Genomic DNA, 27,519 nt, shown 5'->3' on the forward strand with positions numbered 1-27,519 from the left:
TTCTGTTTGCCCCTAGGGCCGGGCGGGGAGTGGGGGGGGTGGGGGGCTCCCGCTTGTGAGAACTGTAAGGTGGTGCCACAGATCCTGGAGGCAGGACAGAGAGCGCTGGGCGTTGGCTTTGCGGGCTTTTCGATATCCAGGGGCCATCCAGAGGCCTAGGGCACCACCGGCCCACGGACGCGGCCTGAGACAGGGGACTGGGCCGAGCTCACTCAGGGACATGCGGGGGATGTCGGGGACGGACAGGCTGGAGGGCGGCCACCAGTGGGGAAGGAGGGGCGCCGGGTCAGGCGATTCCCGACGGTCCTTGCGTGGCCGCCTCGCGGCATCGCCGGGACGCCGCCCTCCCCAGAAGCGCCAGCCTCAGTCCGTCCCCCTGCCCCCTCACTGCCCCGGCCCCTATCCCGACCCCTGTCCCCGCCACGGCTCCTGCCCCGGCCCGGGCCCCATCCCCTACCTCGACCCCCTGCTTTGGCCGCTACCCGGGCCCCGCCCCTACTCCTGCCCTAGGCCCCGACCCTTACCCCTACCCCGCCCGCTGCCCCGACCCCGGGTCCCGGGTCCCCGGCCCCCGGCCCCCGGCCCCAGCAGCCGCCCGTACCCCAGTCCCCTACCTTGACCCCGCCTCCGGCTTCGGCCCCGCCCCCGGCCCAGCGTGCCGTGCGCGACGGCGATCCGCCAGCGTCCTGGGGCGGGACTTCCGGCGGCGCCTGCGAGCGATTTCCGTCCGCGCGCGAGGGCGGTCCGGCCGGCCTCCGGGACATGAAGGTGAGCCCCGCGGCGGCCGGCTGGGGTGGCGTCCGCGCCCCGCGTTTCGGCGCCCGCTCCTCCTCCTCGCACGGCCTCAGTTCCGCGCCGCGAAGTGGGCGCGCCGGGGGCGCGTGCGGGCAGGGGGCGCGGGGGAGCGCGGGTGTGAGAGAGTGGGTGTGGGGGGATAGGTGTGAGGGGCGGGAGTGAGCGTGTGGATGGGTGTGAGAGCGGGTGCGAGTGTGAGGGGTGGGTGTGTGGGGGGGGTGAGAGCAGGTGTGAGCGGGTGGGGGGGCGTGAGTGTGGGCCGGGAGTGAGACGGCAGGTGTGAGCGGGTGTGTGAGCGAGTGGAGGTGTGAGATTTGGGCACAAGGGCGTGAGAATAAGGGCCCGAGTTGGAGGCAGCGAGTGTGACCAGCACGCTCGGTGTGGGTGAGGTGGGGGACACCGAGGGTGGCAGCTGCCCCGTCCCCGGAGCGCGGGCCAGATGTCCCTGTGCGGGTTGGGCTGGGGCGCACTTGGCTGGACCCCTCTTCGCTCAGCCCGGTGTCTTGAAAGCTGTAGACTTTCCACGCAGGAGGTGGCTGGTGGCCCCTCGCTTCCCACAGAGCCGGCGACGGTGGGCTGGTGGCAGCACTGGACCTCGAGCCACGGGTGGCATCCTGTGTCCTTAGCTCTGTTGAGTTAGGGAGGCACGGTGGCCACGCGCCACGTACTCTTCATCTCTGAGCGCCATGAACTCCAGTTCCTGTGTCCCAGAGCCCGACGCGGAGCGCGTGGTCCATAGATGTCAATAGATGTCACCAGGGCTGTGGTCGTCCCACCGCAGCCTTCGCTCCCCAGAGCGTGCTCGACCTCGCCCAGGAATGCGGTTGGCTCCACGGCTGGTGTGGCCGTGACCTGCCCAGGGGAACAGCAGCACTCTGTAAGCCAGCAAGTTGGCTCGTGGTCCGGCCACGTGTAGGTCGTGCCCCCGGGGCGCCACCAGTCTGCGGTTCTCAAACTGCACACCACTGAATAGTGAGAGCAACTTGATGGTAAAATCAATTTTTTTTTTTTTCATGTTTGTTTATTCTGAGAGAGACCGAGCACAAGCAGGGGGAGGGGCAGAGAGAGAATCCCAACCACGTTCCACGCTGTCAGCGCAGAGCTCGCCGCGGGGCTCGATCTCGTGAGCCCTGAGACCACGATGTGAGCCGAGATCAAGTGTCGGACACGTGACTGACTGAGCCACCCAGGCGCCCCTAAATCTCCGTTTCTTAAAAATGAAATAGAGGGATTGTGCGTGCGCCACGGAGCAGGGTTAGCTCTGATGAGCGGCTTCCCCCTGGTGCACACGTGCACCGGGCCGCGGCCGACTCTTACCCTGGGTCTCAAAAACCACCTGAAAGTCACTGCTGTGACTCGCCGTCCTTTGGTCAACACGCTGCTGACAGTCCTCCCAGAGCTCGGAGCCCCTGGAATAGTGGGACTGTCGGTTGTTAGCGCAGATCTGAGACCCCTGCCTCCCAAGGGCCCTGTGGGCGACCCAGACGTGAAGGGGTCGCTACGCACCGCACCCTGCGGGACCCGCACCTCCCAGAGATCATTGGTGTGTGTGGAAGAAACACCGACGCGAGGGGGCGCAGGCGTGGGGTAGGGTGGCCGGGCCCACGCTGCACAGCAGGGGCCGGGTGTTGCTGCCGCTCGAGCCCCCCGCGTGTCCCCAGCGCTCGTGAGCAGCCTGCTCACGTTGCCCCCGGGATGGTGTGGCAGTGCCAGTTCCGGCCTTGAGCTCAGCGTGGCTCCCCTTCCACTTCCCCCTCTGCTGTGCACAGAGGCTGGCGGGGTCCGTCGTCCTTCCCCAGACTGGCCCCATCTCCACCCTTTCCTCAGGTCAGGGGCCGGGCAAGTCACTGGCCGAAGGGTCTCTGGGTGGGTGGGCAGCAGGCGGGGTGGCAGGCCGTGGACAGTGGGCGAGAAGGCCGCGGGGGCACTCCCTGGGCCACTGTGAATTGCTTGAGGACCACCCTCCCGCTTGGTTTCTCATCCCCTTCCGTCCTCAGCGACCCAGACCTCTATCCTGGAGCTGAGAAGGAGCCTGAGGTCATGGAGCAGACCCAGAGGGGCTGGGGTCAAAAATGGGGGCCTCCCCCCCACTCCCTGTGGCTCAGCCAGCAGGTACAGGTGTCCCTGCATGCATAGAACCCACCCCAGCTCTGCAGCCCCTTGTGCAAGGCCTGTGTTCTGGAAGCACATTGGTTCAGGTGCCTTTCTGGCCTCATGGTGGCTGGGCTTCCTAACCCCAGCCCCTCCTAGCTTGGCGGCCATAGTCTCAGCCTGACCGGATCAGTATTGTCCACCCGCCCCCGCTGTGACTGAGGGAGCCCAAGTCCTAGCTGTTGTCACCAGAAGGGAGGGCGGCAGGAGCTGTTGTCCTTGATGATTCTGATACCACAAAGTCACCCAGCAGAGGGGCTGCTGGGGAGGGCTGGGGAGGGGGCAGAGGATGACAGTCTGACCTGGTCTTTGTCTCCCTCCCCATAGCCCCTTCAGAGCTGCCCCTGTTGCACCTCTGCACGGCTTTGTCCCTTCTGTCCTGCGAAGCCCTTGGGCCAGCTGTCTGTGCCTCCCTGCCTCGTGGGGAGGGACCTCCAGGGCTCCTCACCCCAGGCCACCCCAGGTGGCCCCACGCAGGTATGCTGTAGGTGTATCAGGTGCCACAGTGTAGAAACCTGCCCAGGGAAGTGACAGCCCAAAGTTGTGCTGCTGTGCTGCTCTGTGAAGCAGGGAGGGGGGCTTTGGAGGGGTAGAAACAGGCTCCTGGCCAGGAGGTCAACGGAGTGGAGGGGATCAAGGGGCGAGTGCTGCAGAGGGCCTGACTTTGCCAGCTCCTGACAGGGCACGCCCTGCCTGGCTAGAGCTCTGGCGACCCCAGGGATGCCCATGGTCAGAGGGAGAGGCCACGTGCCTGCCTGCTGGGCAGGAAGCTGGGCTGGTTCCCCAGGACCTGCTGGGTCTCCTCTGGCTCTGCCACCAAGTGGCTCCTTAGCTGGTCTGGAAGGGGCTGTATGTCAACCAGCACACTTCACACCTGCACACCTTAAAGCCTCGGGAAAGACCCCAGCCAGTCTGGGCCCGCCCGGTACTCCGCTGCCATGACGTAGAATTGCGGGGGGCTGGGAGTGGGGGCAGAACCTAAAAATGAACTGCACAGCTCCTGAAAGTCCAGTGCAGGAAAGCCAAAAAGTAGCAGCTGACACCAAAATCAGAATGATCAGCGGTCCGAATAGCCTGCTCACTTACTTTCTAGTGCCCCCTTTCATACTTTCTGTGTGGTGTGTACGTATTTTTGAGAGAGGTGCAGAGCCCGATGTGGAACTCGATCCCAGCGCCATGAGATCATGACCTGAGCCAAAATTGTCAGATGCTTAATGGGCTGAGCCACCCAGGCACCCCATACACAGGAATTTTTCAGTAAAGATGGGATTGTGGTGTGTGTGTGTGTTTACATTTTGTAGCATTTGCACCAACAGTGCATTGCAAGCCTCACAGCATCTGTCGGTATTCTCGTGTAGGGAAATGTGTGTTACCGTTTAAACAGAGTGGCAGTGAACCTTCTCGTGCATTTTTCACATAAGTGGGGAAGTCCCTCAGAGTGTAATTTGTAACAGGAAACACATGTTGGAAAGTGTATTTACAACCAGATTGTCACCCAAAAAGATTTTTGCAACTTGAATTCCCAGGAATAGCTTGGGGGAATTGCTGCTGCCCAGGTTACGCCATTAGCTTCATTCCCTTTAGGCCTCCCCGACACTGAGTGTCTGTTCCCTTGATTGCTGGTGAAGCTGAGGTGCTGTTTCTCAGGCTTAGGGCACCTCTGTATTACAGGGTATCTCTGCGTATTGCAGGGCATCTCTAGGTACTACAGGGCACCTCTGGGTATTACAGGATATCTTTGGGTATTACAGGGCACCTCTGCATATTACAGAGCACCTCTGGGTATTACAGGGCATCTCTGAGAATTACAAGGTATCTCTGGGTATTACAGGGCACCTCTGGGTGTTACAAAGTATCTCTGGGTATTACAGAGTATCTCCGTATATTACAGGGCACCTCTGGATCTGTCAGGGTATCTCTGTATTACAGGGCACCTCTGGGTATTACAGGGTACCTCGGTATTACAAGGCACCTCTGGGTATTACAGGACACCTTTGCATATTACAGGGCACCTCTAGGTATTACAGTGCATCTCTGAGAATTACAAGGTTTCTCTGGGTATTACAGGGCACCTCTGGGTATTACAAAGTATCTCTGGGTATTGCAGAGTATCTCCATATATTACAGGGCACCTCTGGATCTGTCAGGGTATCTCTGTATTACAGGGCACCTCTGGGTATTACAAGACATCTCTGGGTATTACAAGGCACCTCTGAGAATTACAAGGTATTTCTGGGTATTACAGGGCACCTCTGGGTATTACAAAATATCTCTGGGTATTACAGAGTATCTCCATATATTACAGGGCACCTCTGCGTATTACAGAGTATTTAGTGTACTTACTACAGGGAATCTCTGGGTGTTGTGGGATGTCTTGTCTATTATAAGGCATCTCTGTAGTACAGGGTATTTTTGTATTTTGGGTTATGTATTATATGGGGTACTTCTATATTATGGGATTTTTATTACAGGACATCTGTATTAGAGTATTTCTATTCCGGGGTATTCCTTTTTACAGGGTGTCTTTACGATAGGATGTATGTATGAGGTACCTGCGTATTATAGAGTTAGGGGTTTTTGTGCCTTAGGACATATGAATGTATCTCTTCATTTTCCTTTTATAATGGGGTGTTTATTGGAGTGTCGTTGACTTATAAGAGCTCTTTGTTTGTTATGGGTAGATAATGGGTAGAAATGTGTTGTGAAGTATATTCTAATTTTTTTTTCTGATTTATTGCTTTAAATTTCTTTTTTGTTTCCTAAATGAAAGTGTCACTTTTTTTTTTCCTTAAAATTCATCCATTTAATTTGAAAAAAGAGAGTGCAAGTGTAGGAAGGGGGAGAGAGAAGGAGAGACAGAATTCCAAGCAGGCTCCACACTGTCGGCACAGAGCCCGATGCAGGGCTTGAACTCACAAACTGACTGTGAGATCATGACCTGAACTGAGATCAAGAATCAGACGCCCAACTGACTGAGCCACCCAGGTGCTCTGAAAGTGTCACATTTTGACATAATGAATTCTGTTGGCATTTTCTTTCCTAACCTCCATCATTGCGGATACACTTGGAAAAGCCTTCTCTGCCCCGAGTTACATATTTTCTTCTAGTCCTTTCTGTGGTTCTTATTTTACGCTTAAACCTTCCAGTAGACCGATTTCTTTGGGTTGGTGGAGGGCAGTCACCATTTTCCTAGATGGCTGAGGCGATGGGGAAGGCTGACTAGCAGTAGGGAGGCCCCTTTCTGGGGCACCTGAGAGGAACAAGGGGCACAGCAGTGCTGGAAGCTGGGTAGGCCACTGGGGCTGCCCCAGGGTAGGGCTCTGCCCTGAGGCCAGTGCCTGGCCCAGTGCCACAAGGACCCAGGCCCCGTTGGATGCTCCATTTGACAGAGGGGACACCCCACTGCTGGTGGTCATGTGGTCTGCTCTCTCTGCAGCCCCCTGGGCCCCGAGATTGGACTGCACTGTGACACTGCCACCATGAGGGCTCTCCTCAGCACACTCTGGCTTGCTCTGGCCTGCAGCTCTGTTCATACTACTCTGTCAAAGTCAGATGCCAAGAAGGCCGCCTCGAAGACACTGCTGGAGAAGGTAAGCGTGGTTAGGGGCTGGCCCTCCGTGCCTTCTTCCTGCCCACGGGAGCCATGCGCCAAGGCCTCTGTGATGCGGCGGTCTGTGAGCCAGGATGCTGGGGCCTTGGCCTTCTTGGCAGCTGGCCAGCACTGCCAGGGGCTCTGGCCGGATGGCCTGGGAGGGAGCGAGCGGCTTCTGGTGCTGGGGCTGAGGGTTTGCCCACCTCCCCCACCGGCCCAAATTTCAGCCCTCACCCGTCCTCTGCTTTTTCCCATGCCTGCACTCTCTCGTCTTGCCTTGCACAGTTCTGTGATGTTCACAGCAGTCGAACGGATCGGACATGAGATGCACTGTGCCTTTGCGCCATTTTTCTGGGATGGGAGAGTGAGCCTCCAAGGGTGGGCCTGTCCGGTGGGCTCTGGTCAGCGGCACCATGTTGACCCCAGGACGTGGTGCCTGGCTCGGGAGAAGACCGTTGCTGCTGCTCAGGGCCCCATGTCCTGCCTGACGACAGACCCTGACCACCTTCTCCTGTCGCTTTTGTTTCAGACCCAGTTTTCAGAGAAGCCGGTCCAAGACCGGGGTCTGGTGGTGACGGACCTTAGGGCTGAGGATGTGGTTCTGGAGCATCGTAGCTACTGCTCACCTAAGGCCCGGGAGAGGCACTTTGCTGGGGACGTCCTGGGCTACGTCACTCCAGTAAGCCAGGCCCTGGGGTGGATGGGGAGGTCCCGAGGGCAAGGCGGCCACTGGGGTCTTTGTCCTCACCTCCCTGGGCTACCGCCGTGCAGGTGCAGCGGGAGAGAGGCCTCCCGAAGAAGTGAGAGTCATGCCGAGGGTTTTCTGGGACTTGTCCTGCACAGCACAGGCGGTTCCGTGGTGTCCCATTGCAGAGGTGTCTCAAGGGCCCTCTGTCCCCAGCCGCAAGCCTGTTCACCTGTTCTCCATTTTCTGCCAGTGGAACAGCCACGGCTATGATGTTGCAAAGGTCTTCGGGGGCAAATTCACGCAGATCTCGCCCGTGTGGCTGCAGCTTAAGCGGCGCGGTCGGGAGATGTTCGAAGTCACAGGCCTTCACGACGTGGACCAAGGTTCTCACGTTGCTGCCCATCTGTGCTCGTCCTGAGGGCCCAGAAGGGTGTGAGTGCCCGTCCGTGTGTGTGAGCACGAGGATGTGATTCTGCGTGTCTGGAAGTGCGTGTGGAGCTGAGTGTGTGTGTCAGTGTCACAACTGTCTGGCATCAGCCAGAACTTTGCTCCCCTCGGCAGTTTGTACACCGGTCCAGGGAGGAGGTGTCTGGGAGGGCGTGGCTGTCTCGACAGCCACGGCAGCCACTTCCGTGAGCATGCACCCAAGTTCCCTTAACTGTCCCCCCTTTCGGGTTTGGAGAGAGGGTGCGTTAGCTACTTGTGGAGATCTGAGCCCCGAAGCCGCTCTTCGATGCTGGGAGGGCAGTGCCCAAGGACACACTGGGTAGCACTGGGACTGGGCCCTCGGGCACCCCTCAGCTCCGAGAAACAGTCCCAGCCCCCTTGGAGGCCACTTTTCCCCAGATGGGGCCGATGCCACGATGTCCCCCCTAGTGGCCCAGGGGTCTGACCCGTCCTGACTGCTCTACATAGGGAGGAGAGGGGAAAGGGGGGGGGGGGGCAGGAGTGGGAGGAGGAGGGGGCTGGACCTGCAGATTCTCTCCTGGTTCTGCCTTTCTGCACCCCCGTCACATGGGGCCCGGCGTTTTCTTCCTTGGGGGTGGGCTGGGTCTTCATGCGGGCAAGGGGCTGTGTCCCTGCACCGACTGTCCTCTCCCCGTCCCACAGGGTGGATGCGGGCAGTCAGGAAACAGGCCAAGGGCTTACGTATAGGTAAGTCTGGTGGGCCTGGGTTGGCGGGGCTCCCGGCCCTTCAGCTACACACCGTGTGTGTCCCTGGCAGGACTAGACAGAATGACATCAGCCCCACCCGTCCTGGAGCATGCAGCTGGCCAGGGTGTTCCCAGAGTGCAGATGGGGCTAGCAGGGTGTGGGGATTAGAGCAAAGGAGCAGGTGATGGCCGAGGAGGAGGAGCCATGGCAGGGGTGGGGGAGGTTCCGGTGGGGAGACGGTACAGCAAGAGCCAAGCAGCGACTTGCTGAAGGAGCTGGGGGTCTGGGCACTCGGAGACGTGGGGTGTGAGGGGGAAGAGGTCAGTACCGCCTACCGCGCCCCCCCCCCCCCCCACCAGGCCTTGTGGGTGCCTAGCTGTGTGCTCACTCTGCTCTGATGGCCAAGGGTTGCCCTGGGGGCAGGGCCAAGCACAGAAGGGTCACCATCTGTGTGCGGGTCTGTCCCCCAAGTGCCCCGACTCCTATTCGAGGACTGGACTCACGAGGACTTTGGGAGTGTCTTGGACAGCGAGGACGAGGTAGAGGAGCTGGGCAAGACCATCGTCCAGGTGGCCAAGGTGAGGCCGGCTGCCCTGGTCTTCGCCTTGACCACAGACGTCCCCTGGGGTGAGGCCTGCTGCCCTGGTCTTCGCCTGGGCCAGGAAGGCTTCCCTCGGGTGACGGCCAGCTGCCCTCCTGGGAGGGCGCCCGCCCTGCTGGTTCTTCAGGTCCCCAGGGTTGGGGTTGGGGAGGAGGCATGTGAGGGGACAAGATGCGTGAGCACCTGGCCCCTCTGCTCCTGGCTCCTATGGGGACCCCCACATTGCCTCCTTCTAAGGGGGGGCTTCTGGGCCTGCCGTGACCTCACTGCATGCGTACTGGTGGCTGGCTCCGCGTTGCCTTCCCACCCGTCCCCACCAGCGTCATCGGACCTGCATTCACCTCCCTGTGCCTTTTCAGAGCCAGCACTTTGACGGCTTCGTGGTGGAGGTCTGGAGCCAGCTGCTGAGCCAAAAGCACACGTGAGTGGGCTCTGTGCTCTCCTGGCCCCCGAGTGTCCTGGAGGGAGGACTGAGGGAGGGCCATCGTAGGGGGACAGGGACAGCACCTCAAGAACAGCCAGGGGCCAGCATCTGGCTCTGACCGTGCTGCTCTGAGGGCCTGGACGCCTGTGTGGGTGGTAAAGGCCACATGATCGACGTCACCCAAGAGTACCCTATGGGAAGATGGGGGCCTGGGCAGTGACACCAGTATCAGGCTTGGACACCAGCCCACACGCCTCTGCTGAGCACCGCAAAGCCTTCCTGGGGACAAGGAGAAGCGGTCGGCCGGGCGGTGGAGTCATCTGGGAGGAAAGCCGGCCGCCCAGGCCCACAGACACTGCCTGTGCGCCTCACAGGGGCACCCGAGTGACCCGGGAGTGGTGCAGTGTCTCCTGCGGCAGCCACTGCCTGCCTCTGTCGGGGATGTGGGGGCAGAGCGGTGGGGAGGCCTACGTGGTGCTGGGGGTGGCAGAGGCTGGCATCCGGCCACCGGCAGTTCTGAAAGCGGCCTCCCCCCACTTCCCCGCCTGAAGGAGTCCCAGCTCAAAGCCTGAGCCCCCCCGCCCTTGCTTCCCCAGCAGCGAGCACTGGGCTAGGGCTCCCCGCAAGGCGTCCCCCCTCCTGTCCTGCGGCCGCAGTCCCTTCTCTGCCCACTAGAGATGGTGTCCCCAAGCCGGTCTCTGGTCTCCACGTGCAGGGGGAGGGCGTGTTGTTGGCTCTGGCCTGTGTCTGGGGCTCCCTGCCCAGCTTTGCAGCGGCGGGCCTGTCCAGGCAGCTGTGACTCCCACCCCACTTGGGTGCAAGCCCCTAGCCCTGGGAGGGCCCTGAGGCCCAGTTTGTGCAGGACGATGCATGAAGACGACAAGAGCTGAGTCGAGTGCCTTGCTGTGTTTATCGGGAGCTGGCACAGGGCCAGCATATCAGGGGCTCTGGCTGTTGGCAGATGCCCGCCCCCCCCCCCCCCAACACACACCTCTCCTCCCAAGGATCTGTTGTGATCTTTGCAGGGCAGAGGCCCTACCAAGGTGACCTTCCATAACCGTCTGATTCAGCTTCTCACCAGACATCTGCATTCTGCCTGGGCTCGCAGCACGGGGCGGGGGTTTACCTGAGCCACAGCCAGGGTGTAGCAAGCATGTGATGAGGGGGCGGTTGGCAGGGGGCAGGCAGGGGGCCAGGTGGAGTAGGGCAGAGAGGAGCCAGTCTGGCAGATGGCTGTGGGCACATTGCTACCTGGGAGCCGTCTCCCAGGATGGAATGGGCCTGGCTGTGGCGAGGCATGATGGGAACATTTCACGAGGCTGTCCCCACCTGTCACCCTCATTGGGGCTTCTGACTAGGCGTCCAAGGGCACTGTTTCCTTCTGCAAAGGTCAGCCTGGAAAGACCATTGTGGCAGATGCTCTGGGGCACATGGCCTGTGTATGATGGGGACAGTGGCAGAGCAGCTCTGTGACACCCGTGTCCCACAGAAGTCCTGTGGGGGGGAGCAAGTGACCTGAGCCAGTAGAGCAGGCAGGGATGATGCCCAGACCTCGTGAGTGGCCAGGTCCCCTCCATTCATACCCAGGGTGTGGCAGGCCTGTTCCCTGGCACAGGGGTGACCGTAGGTTCCCAGTTGGTGGGTGCTGCCCCAGAGGCACGAGACCACCCTTTCCGTCCCACAAAGACGCAGCCCCGGGGCCATCCAGAAAGCCAGGAGAGCAAGTGACAGTGATTGTGCTTCAATGTGACAGCTGTTGGCAGAGCTGATGGAAGCATGTGCTCCCCGGGGGTGAGCCTGACCACAGCCCAAGTTGCCTCCTTCTGGGAGAGTCACCATGGTAGCAGGGATCACTCCCACTGAGCCCAGTCTGGCAGTCAGTGACCACCCGTTCCCGTCAAGACCACCAGGGCCATGCTGGTGGGACCTGGAGGCGGGCACTGGACGCCATGCCCTGGCCACACGGGGGGCCGGTGAAAGTGCGAGTGCCCCGGACCCTCTGGGGGGAGGGCTCGCTGTGCTCTCACAGTGTTGGCAGGGCCAGGCCAGAGTGAACGCCCAGAGCATGGGGCCACCCTAGAACCTGTCGGTGGCATGAGGGGGACTGGGGTGCCTGACAGACGCTTCCAGGTGATGCTTGGAGCTGCGCTCATCTCCGTTCCACTGGGCATCTCTGCTGTGACTCTAGGGGCCAGAGGAGCCCATGGCACTGCCTCCCTCCCTGTCCCCCATCTGGTGGCCCACTCCCTGCTGAGACATGTCCAGGCACAAGTGGAGAGTTCCACATGACACCTACCCACAGGTGCTCCTCCTGTGTGTCCCAGGACTGGAGGCGCATCCCTGCCTGGGACAGACGGCTGTGTCTTCCAGGCTGAGGGTGGCCACGTGAGGGGGCTGGGCTCCCCCCTCAGCACAAGACCTGGTTGGTGGAGCTTCCCTCACTGTTCTGGTCCTGAGTGTTTGATGGCCTGGGCTGACCCACCAGCAGGTCACCCCCTGGCCAGACGGTGTGTCTGGGAGATGTGATGGGGTGCTGCCCAGACAGCCCTTTGTTCCCCATGTCATTCTCAGGGTGATCCCGGGCAGGGAAGGCCAGGGATCAGCCCGCTTCGGGTGGAAGGTGACCCCCACGGGGCCTGCTGGGCTGCCCTGGTGCTCGAGTGTGTGAAGCGCACAGGGCCTCTGGAGCCCATACCTCCAGGGCAGAAGGTGCCCATGACAGGGCTCCTGCCCTGTAGCGGGTCTGGGTCAAACCCCTTGACTTCCTGTTCTTGATCTCCTGGTTCTTTGCAGGGGCCTCATCCACATGCTCACCCACCTGGCTGAAGCCCTGCACCAGGCCCGGCTGCTGGCCATCCTGGTCATCCCACCGGCCGTCACTCCTGGGTAAGTGCCATGTTCACTGTGGCCGGGGACCCAGGTCAACCCCCTGGGCACGCACTACCCTTTCCCCAAATGTTGGAAGGTGCTGGAAGTTCCTGAATTTGAGGGGCTGCATCTTATAGATACTCCCATCATCAGGTGTGGTCTTGCCACAGTGTAGAGCTTTAGGACGAGTCTACACCTGCTGTGCCCTTGGGAGGTCAGGGCTGTGGTCACAGCACCTTCCCAAAGCCTGACTGTTCCCCCTTCCCAGCCCAATAGGGCAACCCTTCTGGAACCTAGGGAACAGGGAGGCGGAGCCGCCCAGGCCCTAGTTGTTGGGACCATGGCCCGTCTGCCCAGGGTATTACCCAGTGCTGGGCACCAGAGAGGCTCCAGATCTATGGTGAGGACTGAGGGCAGACCCAGAGTCAAATGGCAGGGCCTTGTTGGGGAGGAGACCACAAAGGCCCAGGCGGGACCAACAGGGGCCTCTGTCTGGCCTTTGCCAGCCCAGCCCTTCAGCCCACAGGTACCCACTGGGCTCCCACCTGCTGCCCTGGAAGGAAGCAGCTGGCCCACCCAGCTGTTGAGTGGGAGCAGCACGGGTGGGCCTCTGGGGCCTGTGACGTCCCGCCGTGGTTCACAGGCTGACGGGCTCATAGAAGTGCCAGTTGACGCTCGTCCGGAGTCTGCGGGTCACTCCAGCAACTGAGACAGATGTTCCCTGGGGGCAGGCCTGCCTGGCCTTCATGCCCCCTGGCAGCCAGTGCATGCCACCCGAGGCCTGGGCACGTGGTTTAGGGCTGTGGTACCCCGCGCCCTTTGCATCTCCTGGGCGTCAGCCTGCCATCTGAGTTTCCCCCCGACACTTTCAGGGTCCTTGGTCCATCAGGGTGGGCTGCAGTGGGAGTGGGGTTCACACCTGTGTCCCCAGGCCCCACTGTGGGTGGGGAGGGTCCCACAGGCCGGCATCTCCCTCACGGAGCAGGGAGGGTAGTGCTCAGCCCAGGAGGGAGCCCAGCCAGAGCCCCACCTGTCTGTCCTTCCTCCCACACGCAGAGTGTGTGTGCATGTTTGTGAATATGTGGGGGGTGCACGTGTGTCATGGGGCGGCCCCGGGATGGGCTCTTGGGACTCTGAGGTTGGAGCTGGACCTGGGGCTGGAAGAGGAGCTCATGCCCTGGGAAGACCGAGTGCCAGACTCTAGAGCCTGTGGGCATGGCTGTAGGTGCTTGGTGCCCATTTCCTGGGTCTCCCAGTTTCTGTGGGTGGTTTGGGGGTGGGAGGTACTTGGCCGGATGGAGACCCTGTTGTCCTCTGGGCTCAGGAGCCATCTGTGGGATGGGTGCAGGAGGTGCTGTCGGCGAAGGTAAGCTCCTAGAGGCTGGGGGCATCTTAGGCTAAGAGCAGGTGCTACCCAGTCCTGCAGCGCCCCTACCCCCCGACCCCTCCCCAGAGCCTGGCAGTGTCTGGCGCATGTGTGGGGCAGGGTCTCAGAGGGTGTGCTGGACTGTGGGAAGGTAAAGGGGCTGGAGTACCCTGAGGGGCCACCCCTGGGCCTGGCTTTCCCACTGGTGCCCTCTGTGCCCAGGCATCTTACTCTTACCTTACCTGGGCTCCTGGCACCTAGGCAGAAAGTACGTGACCGGCCCCTCATCCTGCAGCCACCATGAGAGGACAGTGGTGGCGGAGGGGGCTGTCCAGAGGGAGGGACCGTGGCCAGTGTGGTCAGCACTGAGGGTGGGGGGCTCTAGGCGCTGATGGGCTCACGGGCTGTGCTGTCCCAGCTGTGAGCCAGCCCAGCCTTTTCCCCCCGAGGCTCTGGCTGGCGGTGCCCCACAGGAGCTCATCCGTCTTGCTGGCGTTTACCCCACACGCTCGCAGATGGCCGCCCTAACGGACAAGCCCAGTGCCTCTTGGCATTCTCGGCAGAGGACTGGCTGCAGCCCACAGAACAGCAGCTCCCGGAGGGAGTCTGCAGTGCCTTTTTCCTGCTGTGCCATGTCTGGGACTGTTGGCTCAGGTAGCCACGTTGACCTTGAGCCCTGCCCTCAAGGTCACAGCCTTGCCTCCAGCAGACCTGATACTCTGGAACTTTTCGTCAGCCTCACGTGCAGGTGGAGACACCAGCTCCAGGTGGAGTAGGAGCCACAGGGCTGAGTAGGCGAGAGGCAGGCAGGGGCTGGGTGACCGGGCCCGTGGGGGGGCAGGCGTGCGTGCTCCAACAGCAAGAATGTGGACGGTGACCCCGCCTTCCACACGTCACCAGTTAGGTGCCCCATCAGGGCTACTATGGGGGCAGCTCTGTGGCTGGTGTTCAGGGGCTGGGCAGCGTGGCTGGTGGCAGGAGCCAGTGGCCATTCACAGAGCCTGCACCGACCCCAGGGAGGGTCAGCCTGGGGAGGGCTGGTCAGGGGGAGGACTTGAGGTTGACTGCTGGTAGGTGGCTGATTTGTGGTGTCTGGGGGAAGATACCAGCAGGGGAGGGAGGTGGAGGATCAAGCTACTTGCGCAGAGCCATGGGGGGTTTGAGAACTGGGGAGATAGGGCAGGACCCTTTCTGGAGAAGAGACCAGTTGGCCCCATGAGAGGTGGGGGTGACTGCAGCAATGGGGCTCAGCCCCCAACACGGCAGCCAGTCAGGGTGATGAAGGAGGGAGGTGTCCACCACATGGGGGTGAAGCGGGAGGGAATGTGGGACAGAGTGTTGGGAGTCCTGGGGGAGGGACAAGGCCCTAGAGGCACACAGAAGGGAGCTGCCAGGAAGAAGCTTGAGCAGAAGATAGACCCCCAGGTGGGACAGTGGGCCACCCCCCATCCGGACCAGCGATGTCAGTGTCCAGAAGAAACTGTCTAGAGGCGCACTGCATGTCCGCCATCTGGCAGCCCGGAGAGGGAGGCCAGGGCCGCACGAGGTTTGCTGGGCCCACCCCTCATCTGCAGTGCCCTCCTGCCTTGTTGCTGGCAGCTGTGGGGTCTCAGCCTGAAGGGGCCTGTGTGGCTGCCCAGCCTTCCAGAAAGGAGGAATGCCCACGCTGGGAAGAAAGTGATTTGGGAACAAGCGTCTGCAGACCAGGGCCGTCCCAGGAGGGTGTGGGAGTCCAGCTTGTGGCAGGCGACCATATGGAGGACCAGCCCAGAAAAGCTAGATAACCCAGGAAGGGTATGGTGGGCACAGGGGAAGGCAGACTGTGGGATGGACTCCATGAAGCTTCTAGAAACCACCCCTAACAGGGCAGCCACTGGAATTAGCAAAGGAGGAGAGGGTCAAGGAGTCATGTCTGCTCTAGACCTCAGCTGTCCTCCCTAAACTGTGCACTTCTCGGGGCAGAGTATTGAAAACCCATAGCTCCCTGTCCCCCGTGGCTGTCAGGAGTGTCTGCTCCAAGCAGTGGCAGGCACGAAAACGGGTTTGGTAGGGCCTTCTCCCAGCTCATTTCTCTGGGCCTCATGCCCGCCTGGGTCCTGCCGCAAGCTGGCCTTCCCTGCACACCTGGGTGGGTCCCCTCTCCCAGTGGAGCAGGGAAGGTGCCAGGCCCCCCAGAAGCCCCTTGGGTACTGCAGCAACTGCGACATGGGCCTAAGGGGTGCACCCCCTGCTGGACCATGCTACAGCAGCCCACAGCCCTGCTTTCCCTCCTGAACCACTGAATCCAGAAATGGCAGGACCTAGGTGTCCATGGGTCCTTAAGTGAATGTCCTACCTCGAGACGGTGAGCCTTTGAAATGGGAAGCGTTTTCCTAAAGCTGATGCGCCCACTGTTCTTGTGGTGCTCCAGGCCAAGGCCCGAAGGGTACGCGATATATTCACATGGCTGCCCGTGGCCTGTCTTCTTTTTGCTGGCAAAAATTAGACAAAACTCATTTTTGCTGGCAAAAATGCCCGTGGCCTGGCATCTTCTGGTCCACTTCGGGGGCCTGTCCCAAGTGTGGCCATTGGGGAGCATGGCTGTTGTTGCCCAGCAAAGTATTTGCCTCCAGGTTCATCCCAGGGTGCCCCTTTGTGTCTGGTGCTCATCAGAGTTGGGACTGTGAGGCCATCATCCACTGGCTCTGCTTCTCTTCAGGTCCTGCAGGTGCCCCGTGTCTCTGGGGGGCCTGGGCCCGGCGTCCTAGCTGCTCCCCCCAAAGGCAGCTGGAGAAGCTTTGCTCTGGGCTGGAGTGGGGCGGCCTTGAGACAGGGTCCTGTGGAAGGGATGACCATCACTGAGGTCCCTGCAGACACGCTTGACCAGGGTTTTGGGGATTCAGGCTGAGAAGGGGGGGTCCTGTCTCAGGTGGAGAGTCCTCTTGGGGATGCTGCAGTCTCCAGCATTGCTGTGGGCACAGCCGTGGGCTAGACGATGGACCACCTGGGCTCTCGGCTTACCTGGGGCACCCACGCCCACCGGTGGGAATGGGGCTGTCCCGGAGCTGGGCTGATCTCGTGGCACCCTTGGATGCGTGGCATGGAGGGCGGGGACAGAGAGAGAAATGAGCCTTTGCTTGACCTTCGACATTGGGCTCGACCTGCTGACCTTCCCGGCCCACCCCTGCTCTGGGAATGTGGCCCTGACCGCTGTGGGCGCTGTCCTATAACTGAGTGACAAGTGCCCTTGCAGGGAAAGTGACTGCCCCCCTCCCAGGGTATAGGGTGGAAGCATCATGGTCTGGGAGCTCTCCCTTCTCTTCCCCCCCCCCCCCCAAGGCAGCTGGCTCTGTCCTCAGTTGGACTCAGGTGTCAGCTGGGCTGTGAGAGGTGGGCAGTGGCAGCCATGCTTCTCTCTGCAGGACTGACCAGCTGGGCATGTTCACTCACAAGGAGTTCGAGCAGCTGGCCCCCGTGCTGGATGGCTTCAGCCTTATGACCTATGACTACCCCACAGCGCAGCAGTGAGTGTGGGCACCAAGGGACCCCGTGAGCTCCATGGCTTGGCGCAGAGGTGCTTGCCTCCTCTGGGGCCTGGACGCTGGACACTCAGAGGGACAAGGCCTGGCTTCCTGCCAGCGTGCTTGGGGCCGTGCCGCCGTCAGCTCTTGGCTCCAGGGTCACAGAGGACCCGAAGCCCACAATTGCCCCTGCATTGGGCAGCCTTCATGTTTTGGGGGCCTGTGCGAGAGGGCAGTGGGCAGCCCTCATGGGACCACCATCCTGGGTTGTCCACCTGTGCCAGCACGGTGGCCGCTGGCACTGGACCCGCCTTATCGCCAAGAAGTTGCTCCCGTGGCCGGGGGTCACTGCCTCGAAGGGAGCCTCGGGTGCAGACATGTTACGGTGCTGCCCACTGCCGTTTCTGTCCCCCGTGGAGGCCCCGGGCGTAGCAAATGCCAGCATGGGTCCAGCTGGAGGCCACTGTGGGAGGCCTGCTGTCTGCTACCCTCCTTCCCATCCTGCCCCTGCCTGATACTTCTGCCTGCTGCTGAATCCCACTCCCCTCTCACCCCTGCAGGCCCGGTCCCAATGCACCATTGTCTTGGGTTCGAGCCTGCGTCCAGGTCCTGGACCCCAAGTCCAAGTGGCGGAGCAAGATCCTCCTGGGGCTCAACCTCTACGGCATGGACTATGCAGCCTCCAGGGATGCCCGTGAGCCTGTCGTCGGAGCCAGGTGAGCCCAGGGCTCCCCACTACGTGGGTGACCTCCGGTGCTGTCCTGCGCCCCTGGCCCTCATTCCAGTGGGTCTGTGTGTCTCCTGGAGGTGGTGGCTTAGAGCAAGGGAGAAGGCCTGGGGCAGTCTGACCCCACACGCCTGGTGCCTGTAGGCAGAGCCTCTGAGCCTGTTGGTTTGGGGGCCCCATCCCAGCACCGTAGCTGAGACCTCCGCCTTGAGATCACCCCCCGTCCGTGGGCACGCAGACCACCTCCCGACAGCGAGGGGCACGTGGGCCTGGCCTGAGAGGCGCTCATGCACTTGGCGTCGTCTCCTGCCCGACAGCCCCCGAGGTCTCTTGCCTTTCGAGTCCGTTGGTACCAAAGTTGTTTTTCTTCATGGTGTTTTTTGGTTTTCTTTTTAACTTCATTTATTTTGAGAGAAAGAGAGGGCGTGAGCAGGGGAGGGGTAGAGAAAGAGTCCCAAGCGGGCCCCGCGGTGTCAGTACAGAGCCCGACGGAGGGCTCCAACCCATAACCTGAGCCGAAATTAAGAGTCAGATGCTTAACTGACTGCCACCCAGGTGCCCTGGCTGGTATCAAATTCTTTTCAGCTTTGTTTTGCGTTGGTTTTCTGGAAGATACTGATGCTAGGGGTGTGGTTCTAGGCTGTCCTGTCCAGGGAGACCACCCCCCCCCCCCCCACGCCCGGTGGGATTTGATTAGCACGCGCCTTCCTGGGGTTTTATGTGTTTTGTACTTGGTTTTCATTGAGCTTTTGGGACCTGTGTATTTGTACTTTTCGTGAAATTTGGAAAATTTTTGGCTGGTTTCTTCAAACGTTTTTTTTCTGTCCCTTTGTCTTCTTTTTCGGGCCCTCAAGCATGTGTGAGGTCACTTGATTTGTCTCCTGCCCCCGATACTCGTTTTGTTTTCCTTTTTGTGGGATGTTTGTCGGCCTTGTCAGGGGTGCCGACTGGTGTCTCTGTCGCACCTTCCGTGGCGTTGCAGCCTGTGCTTCCCCGTCACATCCAGAAGTTCGCACTGGGTTTTCTCTTCCGCGTGTCCTGCACTTCGCACGTGTGGACTGAGCTGTGACAGTCGCACTCCGAGGCGGGCCCGTCCTGGGTCTGCTCAGCTGGTGGCTCTCCTTCCCAGGCTCCCGACTGGCCCGAGCTCTGCAGACTGGGGCCCCTAGGTGGGACGCCAGACATTGTGAATTTTGCCTTGTTGGGCGCTGGGCGCCTTGGCGCTGAATCTTCTCAATCTTTGTTCGGGTGCCTGGGAACCGTGTGAGCCGGCCACGGAGAGCGGGTCCAGACGCTGTGACCTGGGTGCACGCCTGTTGCAGCCTGCTGTCCTTGCAGGGGGGGGTCTCTGTGGGTCACCAGTTGGGCTGCCACCATCAGGCACATGGCATGTCAACCAAGGTGGTGCGGGGGGCAGGGGGTGGGCTGCCGTCCGTGGCTGCTCCTGTCGCTGTGCCTCGGTGGAGGGACAGGGGCTGCCTGGTTGGCCCTTGACTGCACTCGTGGGCTTGAAGGGGCTGCTCCCAGTCACTTGCCCAGCGGGCTGGGGGGCTTCTGTTTCCTCTAGGCCCCTCCTGCTCTGTGGGCTGGGCCTCCAGGACAAGGAACAGTGCCCATGAGGGCCCAAAGCCACCCCTCACCTCAGCTGTCCCTCCACTGCCCTTCCACGAACCCCGAGATCGGCCATGCTCGGAAGTGGTCACCCTGCCAGGACCGTGTCCTCTGGGTACACAGCTGGTGCTGGGGTCTGTGCTGCCCACCCCTGTCCTGGCCCCTGGCATTGGCCACATTCTGTGTCCCTAAACCTGGATCTGCCCCTCTCTGCTGAGAAGGGCCTTGGGAAGTGGCGTGGACACGGCGTGGATGTGGCGTGAATGGCAGGAGCTGGGGAGAGAAGGCCGAGGAGCAGCTCCCCGGCTCCAGGAGGGCTGCTGCGGTGCCTGGCCAATCGCTGGGGCGTTGCCCCATCTCCCAACAGCAGAGTGGGCTTCTCGGTACCCGGCCACCCCTCCCTGAGAGGGGTGTCTATCTGTCTTTCTGGTCGGGTCCCCTAATGCACTTCTCTGACATGGGATTGCTGAGAAAATTCCAGAAGCATTGCTGGTGTCTCCGCTCTTCCCCACAGCCTTGACCGGGTGCCTGGCCCAAGGAGGCAGTGGGCAGAGCCCCATCCAGAGCTCGGGCTCCCAGCACCGGGCCCCAGGATTCCAGGGAGCTGCCGACCGGTCAGCCAGGGGTAGGAGGATGAACCCCCTGCTGCTGAGGGAGGCATCATGCAGGGCCCCCACGCCCCCACCCGCCTCTGCTCCAGCCTCCGGCTCCGCTGGCCCAGGCCTGTAGGGGGCAGGGGACCTAGCCTTGCGGTGCCGCTCAGCCACCTGTGCTGCCGTGCGCACACCACACGTGGGGCTTGAACCTCAGATGGTCACCGTCCCCCAGTCCTGGAGGCCGGAGCCCCCGGTCCAGGCGTGGGCCGGGCCGGGGCCTCCAGAGGCCTCTCTCCTTGGGTGTGGATGGCTGTCCTCTCCCAGTGTCCTCACGGGGTCAAACCTCTGCTCGTGTCTGTGTCCTGATCCCCACTTCTCCTAAAGATCCCCGTCACCTGGGATCAGGGCCCACCCCGATGACCCCGTATTACCTCGGGCACCTACGTAAAGTCTCCATCTGCATGTACAGTCATATTCTGGGGTGCTGGGGGTCAGGACCCCGACATAGGAATCTGGGGGACACTGTTCGTCTCTGTCCCCACCTGAAGGGTGGAGAGTTTGTTTATTCACTAAACTTTGGCCCTGCAGCACAATGGCAGGTGGAGTGTCAGGCTTGTTAACCCCGCGTACGCGGCCCAGGGGTGTGAGTGCTCACCCCCCTCCCCTGCCTCGCCTCCCAGGATCCCGCGAGCAGACAGCAGCTCCAGCCCCCAGCTCCCGCTCAGCAGGGCCACGGCTTACACACCTCACAGGCCCTACCTGGTGGGTTTGCCCCACAGAGAGGGGCTAAGGGGCCTCACAGAAGTGAGAGGCCTGTGGCAAGCAGAGAGGGTCGGTGCCACAGCCTCCGGGCACCAGGCGCTGCCTCGCCTGGGGACTTGGAGCAGAGGAGGGGTCGAGTCTGCTTCCGGGGAGGGCCATAGTGGAGGGCTGCCCCAGGGTCCCCTGCACGGACCCGGCTGTGTTCTTCTCCACCCCAGGCCCCTTCCTGCCGAGCTGTAGAATGGGGCCAGGCTTGGTGCCCTGAGACCCGGCAAGAGACTCTGCCATCCCGATGGTGGCTCCTGGGACTCTCCTTATCCCCCGGGCCACCTCAGGCTGCGGGTCAAAGGGCCTCAGGGCACAGGCTCCCCAGGGCAGAGAGAGCTGCTGTTCTAAGGAGGGAGCCTCGGCCCCAGACAAGGTGGGGGAGGGGCAGGCACGCAGCCCTCACGAGGCCACTCCCCACAGGCCCCACAACGCGGCCAGACTCAGCGATGGGAGACCTTTGCCAAAGCGGGGTCTCAAGCGGAGCACGATTCCCGGTGCAGCACCTTCCCTGGGGTTCACGTCACAGGGAGCTGGCCCCGTGGAGGACTTGCAGGGCCGAGGGGGATCAGGAGGGGCACCCCCTCCAGGAGAGGGGAGCCGAGCCTGGAGAGGGGTCACCTCCCCTACAGGCCAGTCCCAGGGTGAGAGCTGCAGTCCAGGAAGGATGTCGTAGAATGACAGCAGCTCCTGGTGCAAACGGAGGACACACCCAGATGGGGCGATGGACGCTGGCCCCAATGTGGTGTGAGCCTTCTCCCCCCACCCGGCAGAGGCCCCCCTGCCCCCAAGTGCCCCCGACCCCTGCAACACCAACAGGGACGCCAACAGTGAAGCACCCCTTGGGCCCCCGTGGGGGTCCTTTGGCCACAGCCTGATTCTTCCGGGCAGTCCTCCTGGCCTTCAGGGAAGGAAGGCCTGACACACATGCCCCTCTCAGGGCCGCGTCTCTCTGATCCAGCGAGCCAGACGGAAGAGCTCAGCTGGCTCTACACTGATGCCTTTGTTTGCGGGGGGAGGGGAGGGCTCAGGAGCAACACCCTAGAAATGCAGTTCACCAGGATGCCACCCTGGCCAGTCCCCCCCTTCCCTCCCCTGCAGAACCTGCTGTGGCAGGCCCTGCTCTCCGTGCAGGTGACATCGGGCCAGGTGTAGGCCGCCGGTGAGCCCCACGGTCACTCAGGCTCTCTCCAGCTTCGGCGCTGACGGAAGCCCTTGCAGCCTGCTCCAGGGCTATGTGCCCTCCCTGTCTTGGCCACTCTGGCACGGAGACCTGGCCCTTTGTGGCAGGTGTCCTCCGCCTCTTCCAGGGCAGTGGGGGATCGGCCGCCTCACCATCTGCTCGGCCTCAGACAGAGCCAGGACCCCGTGGTGGGGCAGGAGGCCAGCCCCCTCAGGCCCGGCGTGTGGTCTCCCGGCCTCTGCCAGCCAGGCTAGTGTTCTGTGCCCGCCAAAGGGACCTCAGGGGGCCCCAGTCTGCAGTGGCTGTTGCTTCACATCCTGAGTTTCCCTCCCTCCCGACTCACTAGTCTCTGTTGGCCATCCCTGGGCCGCACGTGGGCCTTTTCCTGACCGTGTCCAGGCTCCTCCGTATGGCCTGCTCACTCCCTAACTTCAGGGAGTTTGGGCAGCTGTGAAACGCCCCAGGAGGTAGCACGAGTCTAGGTGCTGGTCTGCGGGTCCCCGTGCCTGCAAAGCCCCTCTCCTGAGAGGCTGTCCTGCTTCCTTGCAGGCCCAGCCTGGCCCCACAAGATACCCGGCACCAATCCACATGGGCCCCTGTTATGTACCTTCGGGGCCAGCAATCCCCACCCTGCTGGGCCATCTCCTGCCCCTGCCTGGGGATCCCCAGCTGGAGCACAGCCAGCTGGGTCCGGAAAGGGCGGGTCATGCTTGGAAGTCTCCTTGAGAGCCGGGGTGCCAGGGGCTCGGGGAAGGATGCTTCCCAGCGAGGCCAGTCCCTATGACCTGCCAGCCCCAGACGACGGTGCTGGGCACCCAGCTCCCCCCAGTTGAGGACAGCAGGTCTGTGTGAGGCCCCGTGGGCAGGGAGCTGTCGGGGAACCTCGTGGGGATGCCTGCTCCGTGGGTGTCGCTGTCCTGTGCCCGGTCTCCCTTCGGCGGCCTCCCTGGGTGGCTTCTCACGGCCGCCTTCCTGTGGCTCTGTGCCTTCTCTCTGTCTTCGCGCCTTGGTCTGTGTCTTCCTTTCCTTCTGCTAGGTCCTGCCTCCAGGCACCCTGGTCTTGTGTCTCAGCCTTGGCCTCCTTGTGTGCCCTGCTTGGCTTTAGAGTTGCCTTTGTCCCTGCTCGGCTCCCCAGGGGTCTTCTGCTGTGGGCCTGTCTCACTTTGGAGGTTTTCCTCCAGGCCTAGCCCGTGAAAGGCAGCTGGGGAGGAGCCCTGCTGCCTGTGGGTGGGCCCTGCAGGTGAGGGTCCTCGTGTCACCCACAGAGGAGCGGCTCATGGCACGGGCCTGCGTCAGGGAGACCCTACCCTGTCCACATCTAGCCCGAGAAGACGCAGCAAGGGCCCAGCCCCAGTGACAGCTGCTGGGGCAGTGGGGGCGGGGGCAGCTCGGGGGACTCTGGTGGCAGTGGGCAGTGGGAACAGTAACAAGGAGAGGCCACTGGGCACATGGGTCCCCCTCTGCGTGTTTATCAGGCCCCTTTGCCAATGGGAGGTTGGGTCTGGGCTGGCAGAGACCCCTCCCGAGGCTGGGGTGTGGGCAGGTCCGGCACGAGTGGGTGGCTTAGACTCGGTCCAGCCCGTCCTGTGCCTCTGGTCTCGTGGGGCAGGGCTCCTGCACTGAGTGCAGGGAGACCTCAGGTCCCACCAGTGAAGGTGAGAAGCCACATGCCAGTTTCCTTTGGGGTGGGAGGCACCCCCCTCCCTCTGTGGTGGTCCCGCACACGTGCACCCTCATTGCCATTTCCGTCGGACCCTTTCTCTGAGCCACTGCTGGTTGGTTTCCATGGGTGTCCCTGTCCCCACCCCCCCCACCCCCCCACCCCCCCCTGCTCCCCCGTAAGGCCCAGGAATGTCCTCATCCTGGTGAGGAATGTTCTCTCCCTGACGTTCCTGGAACCCTTAGGCTAGGTCTGGTACCTTTTTTTTTGGGGGGGGGGGTTCCACACTCCATAAACTCACCGTTTCAGAGGGTGGGGCGCCAGGGCGTTTGTCTCAAAATTGTGCAGCCAGCACCTCAAATTCCACACTTTCCTCCCCCAAAAAGCACCCTTGGACCCTCTTGGCAGTACCCCCCACCCCCACCCCAGCGACCCCAGTCTGCGTCCTGTCTGCGGGGCTCGCCTGGTCTGGGCGGTTCTTGCAACCAGAGCTGTGCGGTGTGCGGCTGAGGGCTCACTTGGGTCAGTTTGGGGAAATGCTGCCGCCCTCGCTTTTGAAGTATTTCCGCTCTTGCTTCTCTCTCTGGCTCCCACCTCCTCGTTTGCCTCCTCTCCCTCTCAGACCCTCCCCTCCCAGCTCTGGTCTGTGCCCAACTGTGCCCTCCCCAGGGTTTGCTCCCCACTGGCCTCTCTGTGTCCCTGGGGCTGCACTAAGGTGAGCACAGGGTCCTGTGTGCCTCCAATCATGTCACCTAGAGGGGAGCGACCCCAGCCTCCGTGCCCTCCACCCCCCAGCCAGGGCCCATCCTGCAGCATCTGCCCACTACCCTGGCTTGGGACCCTGGGGATTCAGGGGCAGCCTGGGTCAAATGCCCTGTCCTTTACCCCCCCACACACACCCTCCCATCTGGCCCTGCATGCTCTGCCCTGCACGTCCTGGATTCTCACAGAGACCTCAGACCAAAAATTGCAAATAATGTGAGCGAACTGAGAACCTTGTTTTAATTAAGGGTAATCTGCTAATGTTGGGTGGTTGGACTTGCAGGGCGCCCCCCTTGCCAGCAGGTACCCGTCCCCTCCTGTCCGGCACTTGTCTGCCAGGGGGCACTCATGAACCCGCTACTGGGAGGCCCGGCCCCCCTGGCCCCACGGCACCTTGGGAAGTCACCTGTCCTCTGCATGCGTCTAGGGGGCCGCGGGATGCAGTCTCAAGCCCCTGGCTCCTGGTGGTCAGAAAGGACTGCTGTGGGTGTGAGGCAGCCCTGTCCACGGCAAGGAAGGCAACGCTGGGGCAGCCTGGCCTCCAGAAGGGCACGGAAACCACCGCCCCTGCCTGCTGGCCCCAGAGAGCTGGGCTGGGGACCTCCGGGGACTGTCCCCAGGCCCCGCTCTTCCTCAGAGGCCTGTGGTTTGACCTGAATGCCCCGCACACCTCCTGTGGCGCTCAGGGCAGTCGCGTGCCTGGTCTGCTCCGTGTACCTTACAGAGGCCACACCCTGAGTGCAGGTGCCCTCACTCTGTCCACTTGGACACTCATGGTGCAGATGTCACAGCAAGAGGCCTGGTCAGGACACCCAGCCCCTTGGTGCAGTCTCTCTCCCACCTGCACAGCCCAGAGCAGTGAGCTCACAGGCTCCTGAGATCGGAGCCGTCTGTCGCGTCTCTGACCGTCCCCCACCCCTAGTGCACGTTCACGGGGGGCAGTGTCCCGTGCCCCATCCTGTGTTCCTGTACGTGTGTCCGGGGCACACGTGTGGTCCTCGCCCGACTGTGACAGCCTCAGCCACCGTGACCCTCCCGGTGTCAGGCTGCCTCGAGGACTCCCACACCTATGCCCGGTTCCCTGCAGGTACATCCAGATGCTGAAGGACCACAGGCCCCGGATCATGTGGGACAGCCAGGCAGCAGAACACTTCTTCGAGTACAAGAAGTGAGTGTCCGGAGGAGGCCCTAGGTGAGGGCTGTGCATACCCAGGCTGGCCAAGGGCCCCAGGGCCTTGCGCTCGACCCCTGCCCCCGAGGGCTGATCCAGCCCAAGGAGCGGACCCGTGGGGCGGCGTTTCCAGCAGGATCTGAGGCTTCTGCTGACAGGGAGGAGGGCCCCGCACTTCCACGTGGGGTGGGGTTGGGAGAAGCTGAGGTGAGCAGAGGCAGAAGGCTCATCCTTTTGCAGAAGCCGCGGAGGGAGGCACATCGTCTTCTACCCGACTCTGAAGGTACTCACGGGCCCGCCTTTGTGCTGGGGGTGGGGGCGCAGGTACCACACCCCTCCCCCCACAGTGACCCTTACAATCGGTGAGCAGCGGAGGTCAGCTCGGGGCCTGACCTGCTACTCCCTGGCGGCCGGGGTGGGGGGCTGCCAGGGGGTGAGAGGTGGGGCTGACGCTTCCCGGGGCCTGCAGTCTGTGCAGGTGCGGCTGGAGCTGGCCAGGGAGCTGGGCGTCGGAGTGTCCATGTGGGAGCTGGGCCAGGGCCTGGATTACTTCTACGACCTGCTCTAGGCCTGGCTCCAAGCGGACGTGTGCTTTCCTGAGCAGTGGAGTGACCAGTTGATAAGCAAAATACAGACTCCTCTTTTCTGTTCAGTTTCTGCTGTGGTCCTCGAGCGGTGGTAGAGGGGGCCCGGGATCCGGGCCTCGTGAGCGATGTGGGGAGGGGTAGCCGGCGGGGGGGGGGGGGGGGGGGGCGGTGCCTGAGAACCCAGGCCCCTCCCACCCAGCCCTCACTGCTGCCTGTCGTTGGCCAGGTTGGGGCAGGACCAGGAGGCCCTCTCACGTGTGGACCCCAGGCCCCTGGTAGGACCTAGTGTCAGCCCAGGGCTGCACAGAGGGGCCTTGGCCTCTCACCGCCCGTGCTGGCTCAGTCCGCTTACCAAGCTGCACACGGCCAGGGTGTAGGCGTCGCTGTAGAAAGCTGGGCTCAGAAAAGCTCTTCCTGTCCCCAGAGGCCCTGGACCCCACGGGGGCAACAGAAGGACCCCTGGGAGCCCTCTGGCACCCATGGGCCGTGTGGTCAGTTTCCACCCACAGGGTAACCTGGCTCCCAGTATGAAACATCAGGAGAAATGCTGGGATTGCCGGTAGCCAAAGACTCTGCCCCCGACCCCCCAGCCAGAAGGGCTGCTCACGCCTCCTCCCCAGTAATTAACCTTCGTGGGCTCCAAGCAGCAGAACCCCTTGGGAACCATGACAGTCCAGGGCCCGGAGCCAGAGCCCTGCCCGCCCAGACCAACCGGCCAGACGCCGTGTGAGAGTGTGCGGCCGCCCCACGGCTCTGGTTTCCCTTACACCCTTGGGCTTAGAGCTCCAAGCTGGGGGTCGTGGGGTGGACGAGAAGCCAGAAGGGCCCCGAGGGGGAAGTTGTGTGTTAGGAGGGGCAGGGCCTTGGGTCTTCCAGTTCCTTGCTGGAGCCACCCTCCCCTCCCGCAGCTGCCCTAGGGAGGAACCCCGTCTCCAGGGGGCCGGGCTCTGCCAGCTACCCCACTCCTGACCCCCAGACCTGCTCACAGGGTGGGGCCTGAATAAGCGGACTGGTGGGGAAGTGTTGTACCAGAAGTCCATGTGCCCGGTTTCCACAGGTGCGTATGTGCCTGTGTGCACGTGTTCACACGTGTGCCTGTCTGCTTGTGGGACGGGGACGCTGACCGGCACATAGGGCCCCACACAGACACCCTGGCAACAGGCAGGAGCACTGGGCGGAACTGTAGGCACAGGCCAGTCCCCTCCCCCCGCCAGGGCTGGGGTGCTGGGTTGTAGGGTGTCTGGAAGTCCGCTCCGGAGTTAGGCTCACGGGATG

At 62.2% G+C, this 27,519-nt stretch overlaps 1 protein-coding gene across 3 annotated transcripts; it reads left to right on the forward strand.

The window, feature by feature from the left end:
* Nucleotides 1-639: 639 nt before the first annotated feature.
* On the forward strand, nucleotides 640-26,309 carry CHID1 (chitinase domain containing 1). 3 transcript variants are annotated; one of them, XM_058690092.1, is made up of 13 exons: nucleotides 640-768; nucleotides 6,383-6,536; nucleotides 7,068-7,217; nucleotides 7,477-7,609; nucleotides 8,337-8,381; nucleotides 8,853-8,959; nucleotides 9,342-9,403; nucleotides 12,200-12,292; nucleotides 17,042-17,143; nucleotides 17,701-17,856; nucleotides 25,574-25,654; nucleotides 25,898-25,940; nucleotides 26,127-26,309. In XM_058690092.1, exons 2-13 carry the CDS (start codon nucleotides 6,426-6,428, stop codon nucleotides 26,223-26,225), a joined length of 1,182 nt encoding a protein of 393 aa, XP_058546075.1. In that variant the 5' UTR covers nucleotides 640-768; nucleotides 6,383-6,425; the 3' UTR covers nucleotides 26,226-26,309. The 3 variants fall into 3 exon arrangements, with proteins under 3 accessions (XP_058546075.1, XP_058546076.1, XP_058546077.1); XM_058690093.1 differs by lacking the exon at nucleotides 640-768 and adding an exon at nucleotides 3,274-3,423; XM_058690094.1 differs by lacking the exon at nucleotides 640-768 and having other exon boundaries at nucleotides 6,398-6,536; nucleotides 7,477-7,658.
* Nucleotides 26,310-27,519: the final 1,210 nt, after the last annotated feature.

The sequence above is a fragment of the Neofelis nebulosa genome, chromosome 10, assembly GCF_028018385.1.
Source record: "Neofelis nebulosa isolate mNeoNeb1 chromosome 10, mNeoNeb1.pri, whole genome shotgun sequence".
Classification (NCBI taxonomy): Eukaryota; Metazoa; Chordata; class Mammalia; order Carnivora; family Felidae; genus Neofelis; species Neofelis nebulosa.